General features: G+C 40.0%; 1 protein-coding gene across 1 annotated transcript in view; it reads left to right on the top strand.

Annotated features, from left to right (window-relative positions):
- Muc19 (mucin 19, oligomeric) overlaps positions 1–18,062 on the top strand; it is a 186,241-nt gene that overhangs the window by 132,140 nt on the left and 36,039 nt on the right. Inside the window, exons 111-136 of the mRNA XM_052747381.1 lie at positions 180–266; positions 466–549; positions 1,157–1,228; positions 4,055–4,141; positions 4,294–4,392; positions 4,564–4,629; positions 5,246–5,332; positions 5,529–5,600; positions 5,954–6,040; positions 6,266–6,352; positions 7,195–7,257; positions 7,755–7,850; positions 8,003–8,101; positions 8,274–8,339; positions 8,963–9,049; positions 9,274–9,345; positions 9,707–9,793; positions 10,019–10,105; positions 10,746–10,808; positions 11,313–11,399; positions 11,552–11,650; positions 12,021–12,107; positions 12,720–12,782; positions 13,438–13,506; positions 15,072–15,167; positions 15,332–15,430. Of these exons, the coding sequence (XP_052603341.1) occupies positions 180–266; positions 466–549; positions 1,157–1,228; positions 4,055–4,141; positions 4,294–4,392; positions 4,564–4,629; positions 5,246–5,332; positions 5,529–5,600; positions 5,954–6,040; positions 6,266–6,352; positions 7,195–7,257; positions 7,755–7,850; positions 8,003–8,101; positions 8,274–8,339; positions 8,963–9,049; positions 9,274–9,345; positions 9,707–9,793; positions 10,019–10,105; positions 10,746–10,808; positions 11,313–11,399; positions 11,552–11,650; positions 12,021–12,107; positions 12,720–12,782; positions 13,438–13,506; positions 15,072–15,167; positions 15,332–15,430 (2,148 nt within the window). The remainder of the gene's footprint in view (positions 1–179; positions 267–465; positions 550–1,156; positions 1,229–4,054; positions 4,142–4,293; positions 4,393–4,563; positions 4,630–5,245; positions 5,333–5,528; positions 5,601–5,953; positions 6,041–6,265; positions 6,353–7,194; positions 7,258–7,754; positions 7,851–8,002; positions 8,102–8,273; positions 8,340–8,962; positions 9,050–9,273; positions 9,346–9,706; positions 9,794–10,018; positions 10,106–10,745; positions 10,809–11,312; positions 11,400–11,551; positions 11,651–12,020; positions 12,108–12,719; positions 12,783–13,437; positions 13,507–15,071; positions 15,168–15,331; positions 15,431–18,062) is intronic.

Here is an 18,062-nt window from a genome sequence, read left to right on the forward strand (position 1 = left end):
TCACATCCTAATACAGAGGTACTTGCTCATCCATGTTCATTGCTGCTCTATTCATATTAGCCAGGGAATGGAAACAGCCTAGATGTCTGTCTACAGATGAGTGGATAATAAAAATGTGGTATATTTAGACAATGGAATAACATACTCTTGGCCTTCTTTTTAACCACAATAAATATCAGGCACATCCAAGGGATCATCTGGAACAACCACTGGTGTGGCAGGTGGCAGTACCCCTGCAGCTGCAAGTACAGCAACCCCAGGTTCTGGTAAGAGACGATAGACCGGACTGTTTCCTTATTTCCTGATGCAACAGATGATGGCCCATAGTCAAATTGAAAGAGCAGTCGAATAAAGGGCTTGGGAGGGGTATGTAGAACTGCCACTTTGTACCTTATTCTAAAAATCTATGAACACCTAATAATGTCATGAATAACACTAGTACTATCCATGTTTTCCTGGACTTAGGGAGCACAGTTGTGTCTTCAGGACACACTACCACCCTTGGAGTCTCCTCCAACCTGCCCTCAACCTCTGCCAACAACAAATCAGGTAAATAAAAGAGAGAAGGCTCCGAGTCTTCAGAAATCAAAAATGCATATGTTTTCACTCATATCCATGGACGGTAGGAAGGCCATGTCTGTCTCAGGGACAGGAAGCCCAGTTTCTGCTCTATACATCAGTCAGCAGCAGGAGAACTGCATTAGAACCTTATGTCAGCATTAGGTTCTTGTGTGTGCTTACAGGTCATGATGATCCTGAGAGTCCTGCCCTGAATTTAGGGACTCTGAGTTTGGAGGTCATGGCTTTTTCTGCCAGCTACAAGTTAGCACCAATGAGAAAAGTTCAGATCTGTGTTCTTTATAATACCATTAATTGTGGAGCCATGGAAAAGGGGCCTAAGTGGGAATATATTTGAAACATCCAGTTGTTTCTGACAGGCAACTTGTCCCAGGGATCAAATGCTAATCTTATTTTTATGAAAATTAAAAAAAAAAGTCCAGCAAAGGATTCAAAGACTCTTATGAGATGTGAGGTTCATGATTTGGGAAGACTGAAGCAGAAGTAGGAAGTACCCACAAATGAATAAAATGCTAGGCAGCAGAGAGCACCTTGGCCTGCTACGTTGTCACTGTCATAACACTGTGTGTTTTGAAAGGAACGACTGGACCATCTGCTGGAACAACTAGATCCCCAAGCAGTGAGCTGACCTCAACCGAAGGCAACACAGGTGAGTTGAAGCTGTGTCTTGGAGAGGCAGAGGCTGTCTGAAAACTGGAGAGTGGTTTGTCCATACCTTGTGCATTTTATTGAGCTGCAGTTGATAAAAATGTATGGACATGAATACACAGATATAGTTGACCCAATTCACGATGCAAAGAGATGGATTTTTGAATAAAAATGAAACTAAAAGAAATCTGCTAGAAATTTTTATTAAAATATATAGGGAGTTCTGGGCATAAAAATCAGAGAATTTGTTTACTCAAATTTTCATGGAGCTGGGCAGTGGTGGCGCATGCCTTTAGTCCCGGCACTGGGGAGGCAGACGCAGGTGGATCTCTGTAAGTTCGAGGCCAGCCTGGGCTACAGAGTGAGTTCCAGGAAAGGCTCTAAAGCTACACAGAGAAACCCTGTCTCAAACAAAACAAAACAAAACAAACAAAAAAATTTTCATGGAAAGAGTGATTGGAGGATTAGGTCTTCTAGTAGAAGACTTTAGATATGTGGCCCCTTTGTTGTTTTCTCATAATCTATGGAAACTTCACCTTCCTGTTTGGTAGTGTAGATACAATGCCTATACTGAACCTCAGCATCTTCAATCCTGTACTCACAGCAGGTAAATTAAATGAAGGGAAAAGAATCCTTACTCCAGTCAAGGAACTGGTGTCACAATTCTCTCCAGATATTTTTCACTGTTATCAGCCTTATGTGATTATCCAACTAAAACAGTCAAAATGTATTTATTATAGCCTGCCCAGTAGCTGCCTTTGAAAGTGTACCACACTGGACTTACAAGATCCCACGTATACATAGTCAGCATAATGCTCATTTATTTAAATATACATACACACACATATATGTGTATATATACATATATATATATACATATATATGTAAGCATGTGCATAATGTGCCCTAGGAATCCAAAGCAGGACAACGGATATCCAGGATCTGGAGTTATAAGTGGTTGTGAGCTATATGAAATGGGTGATGGGGACCAGTGACTTATTACTCTAGCCCTATACATGCTTATCTTAAAGACTGATTTGTTCATTTCTTCAGAATATTGCCAAGTATAACACTAGAAACTGTCAACAGGATTACATCTACCACAACCTTCAAAGCAAGTGATACAAAGATATGAGGCAATTGCTGTGCCCCTCAGGGTATTTCTGTAAGCAGAAATCTTGTATTTCAACTCGGCAGTAATTTTAGTCTAAGTAGAGCCATAAGTAGATTAAAGTACAGAAAGAGGTTACTAATAGGAGAGTTGGGAAATATTCAATAAGAACTATTTATAATTCAATGGTAGGATTACAACCCATTGCAATTTCTAATTTCTTTTGAAATAAGTTCTTTACAAGTCAGTCAACATTATCACCACTCCAATATGTGCTATGAGATTTATTTACCATGAGATAAGAAAATAATAAAAATAAAAGTCTTCATGCTGGTAATGATAGGACCAGAACATGGCCTCTTCAGCCTTAGGGGCTGCACCATGTTCTACTGCTCTGAGCCTGTAGGAGTTCTTATCTGGCTCAAGTCAAGAGAGTATGCCTCAGATTCTATATTACTGACTAACTTAACCATTGCTAGGAATAGAGTATCACTGACATTATTCAAGAATAAATAATTTGATCAAAGACAAACTACATCAAGACCACAAAAATTTTTCTTGCGATAAATTGCCTTCCTTTCTTTTACGTCCCATTTGCCTGTTTCATCATGCAGGCCACTTGCTGACCAGCCCAGATACAGTTAAAAGGGGGATTAATTTAATGGCGTAACTTACAAATGAAGGGATAGATAGGTGGCAGGTTCTGGGAAAGACTCAGCGCAGTCCAGTGGTGTTCTCTGGAGAACTCTCTTTGGTCTACCTCTAGAAAGAGAGCACAGCACATTCTGATCTCGGGTCTTCAGGGCCTTCCCTTGGCCCCGCCTTGTAGGCATGATAGTTACCGAAGCCTCAATGGGGGTTGGAACTTCCAGACCAAAGCTGGAATGGCTACCCACTGTGTGTGTGTGTGTGTGTGTGTGTGTGTGTATGTGTGTGTGTGTGTGTGTGTGTGTGTGTGTGTGTGTGTGTGTGTGAATGATTGTTAGTTCATTGGCCATACAGGTCAGATATGTGGGATTCTCTTGTGACTAAAGTTAGAGATGGTTGTGAGACACCCCTACATGGGTGCTGGGTACCAAACTAAGGTCCTCTGAAAGGGCAGGATGTGCTCTAAGCCACTTTAATATCTCTTCAATCTCAATAAGTGTACTTATTTATTTATAAAATATTTATTATCTTTTTGTAAATTTCATACAATGTATTTTGATCACGTTTCTGTCCTTCTCCCAGGTCTTTCCACATCGAACCCCCTCTTCACTAGTCATATAACTTTGTGTAGTCTTTGTTTTTCAAACCCAAGGGTGTCCAGTCTGGGTCTTATGCTGGGTCATAATGTACTGAAATACACAACAGACCTTTTGCACTTTGAAAGAAACTTCTTTACATAAAGACCTGTTATCACTTTTTTGTACATAGATTTGTATTGTAACAAAGCAGTGTCCCCTTCTCTAATCACTCTTAAGGAACTTTAAGATAGCAATGGGTGACAACTTGGGAATGTGAGATTAGTCTCCGTGACATGTGTTTGAGTTCAACTGGAGATTCTTGCTTGAGTTGGACTCTTGGATGTATATTAGTAAAGTGACCTTTACTAGGTCACTGAATTACATTGAATCTCACAAACAATTTGATACTTAGAGGAGATTTTTACCAATATAATATATATATATTTGCCCAACACATTTAAAGTTGTTATTTCCTCATCAATTGGCCTAGGAGTTACCACTAGACAAATATCCACTGATGGAAAAGGCAGCACACCCAGGGAACAAGGAACTGGAGCCACAAGCCCAGGAACCTCAGGTAATTCCATACATGGACCTGAGTATTTAAAGTGTAGACCTCTAAGAAAACTTGAAGGTTGTGGTAAAGTTGATAAAAATACAGATCACTGACAGTTTGGCTGCATTTGCTAAGGGCCCTTCAGGTGACATAGCACTGCTCTTGCTTACCAGGTTCAGCAGAGGGATCTGTGGAAACCACCACAGTAGCAGGCAAAGGAAGCTCACCTGGAACCCCAGGCACTGGATCCTCCAGCACTGTGACACCATCAGGTCAGACAAGGCCTCTTTAGGGCTGTGGAGGGGACAGCACATGGTGTGGCCATGGGATTGAGAGAGGACTGAAACAGCTGTGGAATCTAAGCACATGAATGGAATTACAAAATATGTTTAAAGATTAGTGTAGCTATCTGGCCATATTAATTTGCATTCTTCTTCCTGTAGGAACAAGAGGAGGATCAGATGCGGGCACCACTGTAGCTCCTGGAAAGAGCACATCTGGAGGAACAGGTACTGTGAGAGCCAACAGAGGGACATCCAGCAGTAGACATGTGATCTTAAATAGTGCCTACAATTTCCTGATAAACAGTTCCCTGGAAAATATGACCTTTGTTCATGTGGTGTCAAGTATCTAAGAGGTTAGAAATGCACCCCAAGTCTTTGTTGTCCATCTTAAGTAGGTAAGATTTTAATTTGGCAAAGGAAGTAATGTATAAGTAAGTCTGTCTGTCTGAACTACAAGTTGGAATGAGAAAAAACTAAGATATATAGAAGAAGAATAATAATTAGTACAGAAATAAAGTGGTGTGTGATGCCAAACTTATTATGGAAAGACTGTTCTAGAAAAATAAATCAAAGCCATTTATAGTTCAAATTGAATTGGGTGTGTCGTGAAGTGTTTTATTTCTAACACATATATTGCTAAATTAGTAGAATATCAGGTCTACCTGGTATGCTTCTTTTATCTTGAAAAATAGCTCTCTGTGCTAGGGACTGGCTGAATATCATCACTAGCTGAGGAGACAGCTATAGCCTTTCTAGGTGTGAAAAAGCAAGCTTATTTCAAGTTACATCCACAAGCAGAATTACCTGCATGTGTTCTTAAGCTAACATTTTTCCATGGTAGGCACACCCAAAGCATCGTCTGGAACAACCTCTGAAGCAGCTGTCAGCAGTACCCCTGCGACAGGAGGCACTGGAGCCACGGTTTCTGGTAGGTCCACATATGTACCTGGTAACTAGAAAGTGCTGAGATATTAAATGAGACACTAGTTGGGATAGATTGAGGATTATAGAAAATAATATGGATATACCTTTTTTTTTTTGAAAACTCCCTACTAGTCAAGATTAACAGGAAGGAAAAAACACATGTTCAACACAAACAATTGCTTTTTTTTCTTTTCTTTTAGCATCTGCAAGGACCACCACTGCTGGTTCAGTGGCCCCAGCCAAACCATCCACCTCTGCCAGCACAGAACCAGGTAAGTAAAGGGAAAAATTCACTGAGTATTCATTGTCACATTCTCCTGGTTGTTATCCTAACTTGGGACTCTACCATGCTGAAGAATAGAAAGAAATCTAAGAGACTGAGAAGAAGCTCATCTGCTGATCAACAGCTAGCCTGTAACTGAGGGAGGGATGGATTAGCTGTTCTCTAATCAGAGAAAACTGAGAATGGAATGGTTTACAAGATCTAGAGTCTCACAATCCAGTTACATTTGTGTGTATTCATATCCTTTTTAAGACAAAAGCAAACAGGCTTAATAGTCCTTTCATGAAAGAGTATAACTTCACAGAATCTCGGTCTAACATTTTTCCACTTGATCAACATAAGGCTCACCGGGGGCATCATCTGGCTCAAGCCCTGGAACAGCAGGTGTCAGCACTCATGGAGAAGCAAGCTCTGGAGCCACAGGTTCAGGTGAGACACAATAGCCTGGGTGATGGTCAGCAGCTCCTGCCCATGTCCCATTGAATAGGGAGTACCATGGTCCTCCTGGGTTTTAACCGAATGATACTACAGTGCTGCAAAGAAATAAGAAGCGACCATAAGTTTTCACTTTCAATTTCTGAACTTCTAAAATATTCCCAGCAAAACCACAAAAAACAATCAGGTCCTCAACTTCCAATTTGTTCTTCCTTCTAGAAATCACGAAAATTTCTGAAGACTCCACCACTGTGAGTCCTGAAACATCAACTAGACCAGTGATGACCTCTGCTAGGAGCAGTCCAGGTAAATGAGACAGAGAGAGATGTCTGACTTGAGTGTATGCACGGAGACCATTTTTTGTATGTGGTGATTGGTGCACAATAGAAAGGATTAATAGGAAATTTTTGCTATAGGGACTACTGCATGAAAGGCTGTAGTGACAGATGTGGGATACATCATATTTCTGTAATTAGTCTAAGTTTGCACACGACCACAGTTTTTTGATAACCCCTTGCAGCTTTTTGGGTTTTTGTTATTGAAATTGGAATGTGACTTAAAATGGGGCTTAGATAGGATAATCACTAGAGATATTTTTTGCAATGTGAATGGAGTGATCTTCAGAGTCACTGACCTTGAAACTGTGTGAGAGGGTTTTAAATGAGTGAATACTTTCTTTTTTTTGTTTGTTTGTTTTTCGAGACAGGGTTTCTCTGTGTAGCTTTGCGCCTTTCCTGGATCTCGCTCTGTAGACCAGGCTGGCCTCGAACTCACAAAGATCCGCCTGCCTCTGCCTCCCAAGTGCTGGGATTAAAGGCGTGCACCACCACTGCCCGGCTTTTTATTTTTTAATTTTTAATTTTTTTTTTTGAGTGAATACTTTCTAATGTGTAACCTCTCTTCATATGCACTGAGCTCAGCTAGAGACATTAAATACATAAGTGAATGGCAAGCTAAAATGCATCACATCTATAATGTATCATACATAATTAATTTAAAATTATATTGTATGATCAAATGTTGGAAATGCTGAATTGGAAATGAGGAAGTGAAAGAGAATATATGAAAGAGATGTGAAATCAGAGAGCAACATAGCATGATGAACTTTTTCAGAGATCCTAATGTCCATGTACTGTTTCCTCTGAAAGGGACCACTGCACCACCAGCTGGTGAAACATCTAGAGCCTCAACCCAGCCTGCGGAAGAACCAGGTGAGCAGGTGGTGTTCTGAATTGTGGAGTCTTCAGCCTGTTTCTTACTAAAAGCACCATAGCTGCATCAAGTGTGTGGACATCTGGCTAACACCATCCCAGGTCCTTAAGTGCCGACTCATGATGTGCTGAGATACAAACAGATCTTATTATCTTTGAAAGACACATCTTCACATGAAGACCTGTTACTTTCTCTTGTCTGTAGCTTTGTGTTGTAGCAGAACAGTGTTCCCTTCACTCCTTACATTTAATGCATTTTAAGTCCTCGGTCAATGACAACTTGAAAATGTTAGATTACTTTGGCATATGTGTTTGATTTCTTCTGGGGCTAGATGCTTGAGTTTGGCTCTTGGATGTGTTGTATATTAGTAAAGTGACCTTCTCTACATCACTGAATTATATCCATTCATACAAACCATTTGAATGATATAAGGGATTTCTGCTAATATACTATGTATGTTTCTCCAACACATTTAAAGTTGTTATTTCCTCATCAGTTGACATAAGAGTTACCACTAGACAAATATCCACTGACGGAAAAGGCAGCACATCCAGGGAACAAGGAACTGGAGCCACAAGCCCAGGAACCTCAGGTAATTCCAAACATAAACCTGAGTATTTAAAGTATAGTCCTCTAAGAAAACTTGAAGGTTGTGGTAAAGATGCTAAAAATACAGATCACTGACTGTTTGGCTGCATTTGCTAAGGGCCCTTCAGGTGACATAGCACTGCTCTTGCTTGCCAGGCTCAACAGAGGGATCTGTGGAAACCACCACAGTAGCAGGCAAAGGAAGCTCACCTGGAACCCCAGGCACTGGATCCTCCAGCACTGTGACACCATCAGGTCAGACAAGGCCTCTTTAGGGGCTGTGGAGGGAACAGCACATGGTGTGGCCATGGGATTGAGAGAGGACTGAAACAGCTGTGGAATCTAAGCACATGAATGGAATTACAAAATGTGTTTAAAGATTAGTGTAGCTATATGTGCATATTAACTTCCATTCTTCTTCCCATAGCAGCAAGAGGAGGAACAGATGTGGGCACCACTGTAGCTCCTGGAAAGAGCACATCTGGAGGAACAGGTAAGGTGAGAGCCAACAGAGGCACATCCAATGGTAGACGTGATCTTTAATAGTGCTTAAGATTTTCACACAGACAGTAAATAAGAACATTGTTCCTATGGAATCAAGTGTATAGGAGATCACAAATGTACCCCAAAACTTTCTTCTACATCTTAAAAGCAGGTCAAATATCAATTTGGCAAAAAAAAAGTAACATATAGGTATGCATATCTCAGTCAAGTACAAGTTGGAAAGAGAAAAACTAAAATATGTACACTGGTACAAGAACAAAGTTAGTACAGAAATGAAGTGGTGTAGGGTACCATACTTATCATGTGAAGACTGTTCTAGAATGACAAATCAACGGCATTTATAATTGAAGCCTGAATTACGTGTGTAGAAGTATTGTAATTTTGACACATGCGTTACTGATTTATTAGAATATCAGGGCTACCTGTTATACTTCTTTTATCTTAAAAAATAGCTCTCGATGCTAGTGACTGTGTGAGTATCATCGCTATGTTTCTATTTACCTAATGAGACAGTTACAGCCTTTGGAGGTGTGAATACAAAGTTTATTTCAAGTTACATCCACAAGTTGAATTACCTCTGTGTGTTCTTAAACTAACATTTTTCAATGATAGGCACAGCCAAAGCATCCTCTGGAACAACTTCTGAAGCAGCTGTCAGCAGCACTCCTGGAACAGGAGGCACTGGAACCCAGGATTCTGGTAGGTCCACAGATGGCCCTGGTAACTTAGAAGCCAGTAGACATGAAAAGTTATAGGAAGTGCTGAGAGATTAATTCAGACTCTAGTTGGGATAGAATGAGGATTCAAGAAAGTCATGTGGATATATGTTTTCTTGTAAACTCCCTACTACTCAGGGTTAACAGTAAGGACAAAACAAATGTTCAAAACAACGAATTTTTTTTTTTTTGGTTTCTTCTTTTTAGCATCTGCCAGGACCACCACTGCTGGTTCAGTGGCCCCAGTTAAACCATCCACCTCTGCCAGCACAGAAACAGGTAAGCAAATGGGAAAGTTCACTGATTGTTCACACATGAAATTCTTGTATTTATTCTCATTCCCTGGCACTCTACCATGCTGAAGAATAGAAAGGAATCTAAGAGACTGAGGAGAGGAAGCTCATCTGCTGATCAACAGCTGTCCTGTAACTGAGGGGTGGAGGGATGGATTAGCTGTTCTCTAATCAAAGAAAACTAAGAATGGAATGGTTTACCAAGGCTGGAGTCTCACAATCCAGTTACGTTTTTGTGTACACATATCTTTTCTAAAACAAACGCAAGCAGGCTTAAGAGTCCTTTCTTGAATGTGTATAACTTCAGACAATCTCATTCTAACATTTTCCCACTTGATCAACATAAGGCTCACCGGGGGCATCATCTGGCTCAAGCCCTGGAACAGCAGGTGTCAGCACTCCTGGAGAAGCAAGCTCTGGAGCCACGGGTTCAGGTGAGACACAATAGCCTGAGTGATGGTCCAGCTGCTCCTTCCCATGTCCCGCTGAATAGGGAGTACCCTGGTCCTCCTGGGTTCTAACTGAATGATACTACAGTGCTGCATATTGCTGATGGAGGATCATAACTTTTCATTTTCATTTCCTGAACTTCTAAAATATTCCCAGCAAAACCACAAAAACAATCAGGTCTTCAACTTCCAATTTGTTCTTCCTTCTAGAAACCACAAATATTTCTGGAGGCTCCACCACTGTCAGTCCTGAAACATCAACTAGACCAGTGATGACCTCTGCTAGAAGCAGTCCAGGTAAATAAGAAAGAGAAAGATATCTGACCTGAGTGTGTATACAGAGTCCAATTTCTATATGTGATTATTGGTGCATAATAGAAAGGACTAATAGGAAATTTTTGCTATAAGGACTACTGCATGAAAGGCTGTAGTGACAGATGTGGGATACATCATATTTCTATAATTAGTCTGAGTTTTCACATGGCCACAGTTTTTTTTGATAACCCCTTGCAGCTTGTTAGATTTTGGTTACTGAAATTTGAATGTGACTTGTAATGGGCCTTAGATAGGATGATCACTGGAGATACTTTTGCAATGTGAATGGAAGGACCTTCAGATTCATTGACCTTGAAACTGTGTGAGAAGGGTTTTAAATGAGTGAACACTTTCTAGTGTACAACCTCACTTCACACGCACTGGGCTCAGCTTAGAGACATTAAATACAAGTATGAATGGCAAGCTAAAATGCATGCCATATACAATGTATCATACACAATGAATCTGAAATTATATATATTGTGTCATCAAATGTTGGAAATGCTGAATTGGAAGGAAGAAGTGAAAAAGAATATATGATAGAGATGTGAAATCAGAGAGCAACATGGAATGATGAACTTTGTTAGGGGTCCTAATGTCCATGTACCGTTTCCTTTGAAAGGGACCCCTGCATCATCAGCTAGTGAAACATCTATAGCCTCCACCCAGCCTGCAGAAGAACCAGGTGAGCAGGTGGTGTTCAGAATTGTGGAGTCTTCACCCTGTTTCTTATGAAAGGCACAGTAGCTGAATCAAGTGTGTGGACATCTGGATAACCAATCCCAGGTTCTTAACTGCTGGCTCATGATGTGCTGAGATACAGACAGATCTTATGACCTTTTAAAGACACATTGACACACGAAGACCTGTTATCTTTCTCTTGTCCATAGCTCTGTGTTGTAGCAGAACATTGTTCCCCTCTCTCATTATATGTAATGCATTTTTAGTCATCAGTCAATGACAACATGGGAATGTGAGATTTCTTTGGCATATGTCTTTGAGTTCAACTAGAGCTAGATGCTTGAGGTTGGTGTTGGATGTGTTGTATATTAGTAAAATGACATTCTTTAAGTCACTGAATTATATCCATTCACATGAACAATTTGAATGATCAGGGGATTTTTGCCAGTATACTATATATGTTTGTCCAACACATTTAAAATTCTTATTTCCTCATCAATTGGCCTAGGAGTTACCACGAGACAAATATCCACTGATGGAAAAGGCAGCACACCCAGAGAACAAGGAACTGGAGCCACAAGCCCAGGAACCTCAGGTAATTCCAGACATAGACCTGAGTATCTAAAGTGTAGACCTCTAAGAAAACTTGAAGGTTGTGGTAAAGGTGATAAAAATACAGATCACTGACAGTTTGGCTGCATTTGCTAAGGGCCCTTCAGGTGACATAGCACTGCTCTTGCTTGCCAGGTTCAACAGAGGGATCTGTGGAAACCACCACAGCAGCAGGCAAAGGAAGCTCACCTGGAACCCCAGGCACTGGATCCTCCAGCACTGTGACACCATCAGGTCAAACAAGGCCTCTTTAGGGCTGTGGAGGGGACAGCACTTGGTGTGGCCATGGGATTGAGAGAGGACTGAAACAGCTGTGGAATCTAAGCACATGTATGGAATTATAAAATGTGTTTAAAGATTAGTGTAGCTATATGTACATATTAACTTCCATTCTTCTTCCTCTGTCTTCCTGGGATTTAACTTAATGATAATGCAGTGCTGATAAGTGCTGAGAGGGATCATAAATTTCCATTTTAATTTCATGAACTTCTAAAATATTCCCAGCAAAACCACACACACACACACACACACACACACACACACACACACACACACACACACAAAACAATCAGGTCCTCAACTTCCAATTTGTTCTTCCTTCTAGAAACCACAAACATTTCTGAAGACTCCACCACTGTGAATCCTGAAATATCAACTAGACCAGCGATGACCTCTGCTAGGAGCAGTCCAGGTAAGTGAGACAGAGAGAGATGTCTGAGTTGAGTGTGTGCCTGGAGACCATTTTCTGTATGTGGTTACTGGTGCACAATAGAAAGGAGTAGTAGGAAATTGACTCTGTAGGGGCTACTGCATGAAAAGCTGTAATGACAGATGTGGAATAGATCATATTTCCGTAACTAGCCACAGTGTTTTGAAAATCCCTTACAACTTGTAAGGTTTTGGCTATTGTAAAGGGAATATGACTTGATAGGAGAATCACTAGTGATTGTTTTGGAATATAAATAGAGGGGCCTTCAGACTCATTGAGCTTGTATCTGTATTAGAAAGTGTTTTAAAGTGTCAATACATTCCAGTGTACATCCTCACTTCATTAGCAGTGAGTTTGTCTTAGGGACATTAAATACAAAAATAAATGGCAAAATTAAGTGCATCCCATAAATAATAGATCATACACAATTATTCTAAAAAAACTGTATATATTTTATGATCAAATGTTGGAAATGCTGAATTGGAAATGAGGAAGTGAAAGAGAATATATGAAAGAGATGTGAGATCAGAGAGCAGCATGGCATGATGAACTTTATCAATGGTCCTAATGTCCATGTACTGTTTCCTCTGAAAGGGACCACTGCACCATCAGCTGGTGAAGCAACCGGAGCCTCAGCCCAGCCTGGAGAAGAATCAGGTGAGCAGATGGTGTTCAGAATTGTGAACTTACTTGAAGCACAGTAGCTGCATCAAGTGTATGGTTATCTGGTTAACCAATCCCAGGTTCCTAATTGTGTCTGTGTGAAAACAGAGCCAGAACAAAAAAAAACTAACGTATTTGAGACTACCATAGTAGAATATAAGTTTAGGGAACTCAGGTCTGACATTTACTGCATTCATCTATTATATTCTCTCAAGGATTAATAATAAGAAAACTTCATTGTTAACCAGGCCCATCCAAACTTTAAATGAGTATTCCCTTGATTTTTTCTCGGGCTCTATTGAAACCTCAGCTCCCATCAGCTCCTCAGCTGAAAGTGCAGGAACCAGAGCAAACCTAAACCCTAACTTCACAAGTCCTGGGCTCGCAGATGGTAAACAGTTGTGAATGAGAATTCTGGCCCAAGTGTTTTTAAAGGAATTCTTAACAGACTTCTTGTTTTTTCTATAATACGATCCAGACTTAATTATTCCTTGTATTTAAATGAGTCATAGTATCTTTAATCTTTCATAGTTGCTTTATCATATCCAGTTACAATTTTATGTTCCTCATTCCTTCAGTGTTGATAATGCTGACACAGATTTTTAGGCAGCTTATTATTTTGTCTGTATCTTACCAGCAACAACTCTAGTTTCTACAGGTGTAACCATAACAACAGACAAAGATAAAGGAAATACCAATGGCCTACCATTCAGAGACGGTAAGACCACATAATCAGTCAATAGGAATAGTGTAAAAATATGTTAAAATGATGATATTGTTACTTGACACTTCAAGGTTTCCCTGTTAACCTCACACATGTACCTTGTAAGTTAGTAAACATTAGTGGCTAGGTAATGACATTTCTGTGAATTGAGATATTATTAAATGTACAAGATGCAAAAGTGCATTAGAACTTCCCCATTCTTTGATCTGTAGGTAAAAGGTGAAACCAACAAAAGATAAAGAAAATGTGTTTATCTTTGTGAATGTAGTCTATCAAGAGTCTTTAACTAAAAGTTATGACTTAGAGAATTTGCAGGACAGTATTCATTAATGAGATGATTTGTTGAAAATAGAACTTACAGAGTGTCTTAATTAGGATTTACTATTGCTGTGATGAAGTACCATGGCCAAGGCAACTTCTAAAATGAAACATCTAGTTGGAGCCTTGCTTACAGTTTCCGAGTGTTAGTCTATGACCACCATGGCAGGGACCACAACAGCAGTCATGAAGTCATAGCTCTGGAGCAGTAAGTGAGAGCTTCTGTCCTGCTCTTTGGTCAGAAAGTAGAGAAAGAGCTAGATTGGGCCTGACTTGGGCTTTGCAAACCTGAAAGCCCAACCCCAGTGACACACATCCTCCAACAAAGCCACATCTCCTATTAAGCCCACAAATCTTCCAACAAGGCCATACCTCCTAATCCTTTCAAAGCGGTTCTATGAACAGGGTAACAAGCATACAAATTTTGAGGCTGTGGGGCCCATTCTCATTTAAACTATTACACACAGGAACACAGTTCAAATGAATAAATAATTCAGTATCCTTTTACTTTTTTTTTTTTTTTTTTTTTTTTTTTTTTTTTACAAGACAGGGTTTCTCTGTGTAGCCCTGGCTGTCCTGGACTCCCTCTGTAGACCAGACTACCCTGGATCTCACAGAGATCTGTCTGCCTCAGCCTCCTGTGTGCTGTGCCCCTACCGCCCAGCAACTGATTGTAATTTCCAAATGATATCCATAAACCCACATTTCCTGAAGTCTGAATCAGGATGCGAGGACCTTATGGAAAACCCAGTCCCTTACGCCCTTTGTGTATCACACACTGTCACTGGTGATGAGGAGCAGATGAGAGATTTGCTTCTCTACTGACAGCAATTCCGCACTGCTGCTTACAGGAGTGATCTACTAAGGCCTGAAACTGAGGTCATACTCTTGGGAAAACATTTGACTGACACAGTGGGGTGATATTTCTTTGTTGAAAAAAGGCTTAGGCTTTTATTAATTTTCTTTAAATATTTTTCTTTTCTACTTACATTGACCACAATTTTAAAACGTAAATCATAACTTGAGATTGTTATATTAGTTATTGTCTCATGTATGTAATGCGTTCAGCTGGATCTAGATGCCAGAGCTTGACTTGTGAATGTGTTCTTAACCAGTTCAGTGACCTGGAGTATGCCCCTGAATCACATCCAAACACATGCAAGGAATAATAAGTGCAGTTGGAGTAGATCTAAACAGCATGGATAAAACCAGGGCATTTTCAGTTGCTGTTTTCTCATTAGTAGGTAAAGGAGGGCCCACTATGTTAATGCCTACAAGAGGAGCAGCCAGCACACCCAGGGAACAAGGCACTGCAGCTACCACCCTAGGAACCTCAGGTAATTTCAAACATGCACTCAAGTGTCTAAGATATGCCCAACCAGGAAAACATGAAGGCTGTTGTGAACATGGTGCAAGTGCAGATCATTGAAAGTGTGATTGCGTTTCCCAGAATCCTCATCAACGAAGCAGTGCATTAGAATCCAGTGTTCTTCCTTGCCAGGTTCAACAGGGGGATCTGTGGGAACCTCCACAGTAGCAGGCAAAGGAAGCTCCACTGGAACACCAGGCACTGCGGCCTCCAACTCTGTTACACCATCAGGTCAGAGAAGGGGTTGGTTCTCTCCCAGCTCTGCTACCCCTTCCTTTCTCTGCCTCTTTTTCTCCATTCACCCCTTTTCTGCTTTATTCCATTGTTTTCCCCATCCCTTTCCTTAAAGACACCTTTTCCTAGTCTTGTTTTTTGGCCTTTACTCACATTTGCTCCCATCTGGATACATTTATTTAACAGCTGGAGGCTAAGAGCCACACATGAGAGTCACAGGTTTGTCTTTCTGAGTCTAGGTTACCTCACTTTATATGCTTTCATGTCGTCCATATTCTGGCATATTTCATAATCCTGTTTTTCAAATGTATCGTATTTTTATTATCAACTCTTCTGTTGATAGACATCTACACTGATTCTTTTTCCTTGCTATTGTAAAAAGGAGCAATATTACACAGATGTACATATGCCTCTGTAGTAGGATATACAGTCCTTTGGGTATCGGCCCAGAGCTCACTTTTAGATAAGGGGTGTTATTAGTTGAATTTAAAAGTAATAGATTTATCATATTTTTGAAAAGATCATATTACCAGTATATTACAAGGCTAGTCTATACATCTTAAATAACATCTCAGCACCCAGGAAAGTGCCATGTAGTTTTAGGGTTATGTCCAATTTCAGAGACCTCAAAGTTATATATATATATATATATATATATATATATATATATATATATATATATATATATATATATATATATATGTGGTGTTGGGAAAGCAGAAGTGAAAATAGTCTCTAAACTTATAATCTGTTTCTGCAAAGTGGAAAACAATAAAAACTAGCCTGTTGAATATTAAAGCAGGGTAAGATGCATATCAGTCTGCTCAAGAACCTGCAGCCAAGCAGGTACAATCCATTGCATTCATGTTCCCAGTATAATCCATAACAGCCCTCAAGTGAAAGATCTTAACAGCATCATTTGTTTAAAAACAGGCCATGCTAAATTCACCTTTGGAAAGAATGCATGTGGATGAAGTGTTCATAAATGACTCTGTGGAAAACTTTTCTTATCGCGTCTCTTAAATACTGCATTTCCATTTCAATGTTTAATTAGCTGGCTAAATATTTTCTTATGCCAGAAATCCTTTTCCCAAAAGTATAAAGTAATTTGGTGACACCATCAGCTTAAGCCTGAATGTGTATTTGTGCTCACAGAAGAGCAGCACAAAGGCTCAAGGCACTAATGGGGCTTTATTTCATAAAGATGGGATATTGATGGATACAGGAACTAGAATATGCAGGTATTTCTATTAGTCACAGAGAGGGATGCTTAGTCCATACCTGGAGAACTTAGAAAGGAAAGAGTAGATTCCAGAGACTGGGAAGGATGCCCCCAGGAAACAGTACAAAGATTCCTCACAATAGAGGTGAGATGCCAGCAAGGGCATCCAAAGAGGGACAGACAGATCAGGAGATCCCATCCCTGGCAGAGCATCAAGTAGAGTTCAGAGCCAGGAGGAAACAGTCCCTTCTCAGAAGAAAAATACTAGGAGACTATCAGAGACCATCAGGTGAGAGCACTCATGGAGCTGGAAGAATGAGGGTGGGAGGGCTCACAGAAAGGTAACTGAGCAGCTATCAAGAATCCTGACTGGCCTTGTCTAGAGAAGAGGGAGGTATTTTGGAATGTGGAAGAATCCCTGTGCATCCTGGGTATAAAGAAGCATGGGAAAGCAAGGTTGTATTCTTGGAGGTCAGCAGTTAACAGTCAGAAGTCAGATGAAAGAGAAGGCCCACTTTTAAACTAAATCCCTTTTCTGTAAGAACGTAAGAGGGAGCTCTTGGTCTGGGAAACACGGGGCGGGGCAGAAGCCCATCTGCTGCAGCATAGATCTCCTGTTACTGTGCCACCACAAAAACCCGATCCCAAAAAGGGAAAAGAGAGCTCCAGTGTCTGCACATAATCTTTGTACAGCTATTCCTTTCTGTAAATTAAAAATTTTAGCACTAGCAAGCACGTTTTAAAAATAATCATCAAACAATACAAAAATGCACCATTAGCAGTGATTTTAAATCAAAAATAAGTAAGGCTATGAAGAGATGTAAAATGTAAATTTGGAAACTTACATTAAAAATATATGAATAACAGAAATATCAAAAAGCAATTGATGAAAAGTAAGGAGGCAGATCGAGAGAAACAAAAATTATTTCAGATTTGAAGGATAAATAACAAGTTGTCCAACAAGAAATAAAAAAGACTAAAAATATAGAAAAGGGATTTGGGGGAGGGGATAGGACTGAGTGAAAAGAGGCCTCCCACCCAAACACTGCAGTACTGTTAACTGAATTTAATTTTTTCAGTGTCTCATACACATAACAACAATTAATGAAAAAAAGAAGTCATGAATTTGAAAGAACAGGGAGGGACATATGGGAATGTTTGGATGGAGGAAAAGGAACAAGGAAATGATAAAGTATCAAAAATAAAAGAAAAATACGTTGATAGATTACAGCCAAAATAAAAAAGATGAAAATTAGATAAATGTTGCTAGGTTATGGGCGGTAAGTGGCCAAATGAGTCATTAAGAGTTCAGGAATGAAATAAAAGAAAGTAACTCTGCTAAGGATGAAAAATGAGCCTTCAGGAAGAAGATGCTTGATAATTTCTATTAATTACGTGAAGGTGTTC

This window comes from Peromyscus californicus, unplaced genomic scaffold (assembly GCF_007827085.1).
Source record: "Peromyscus californicus insignis strain IS unplaced genomic scaffold, ASM782708v3 Scaffold_20__1_contigs__length_68692818, whole genome shotgun sequence".
In the NCBI taxonomy this organism is placed as follows: domain Eukaryota; kingdom Metazoa; phylum Chordata; class Mammalia; order Rodentia; family Cricetidae; genus Peromyscus; species Peromyscus californicus.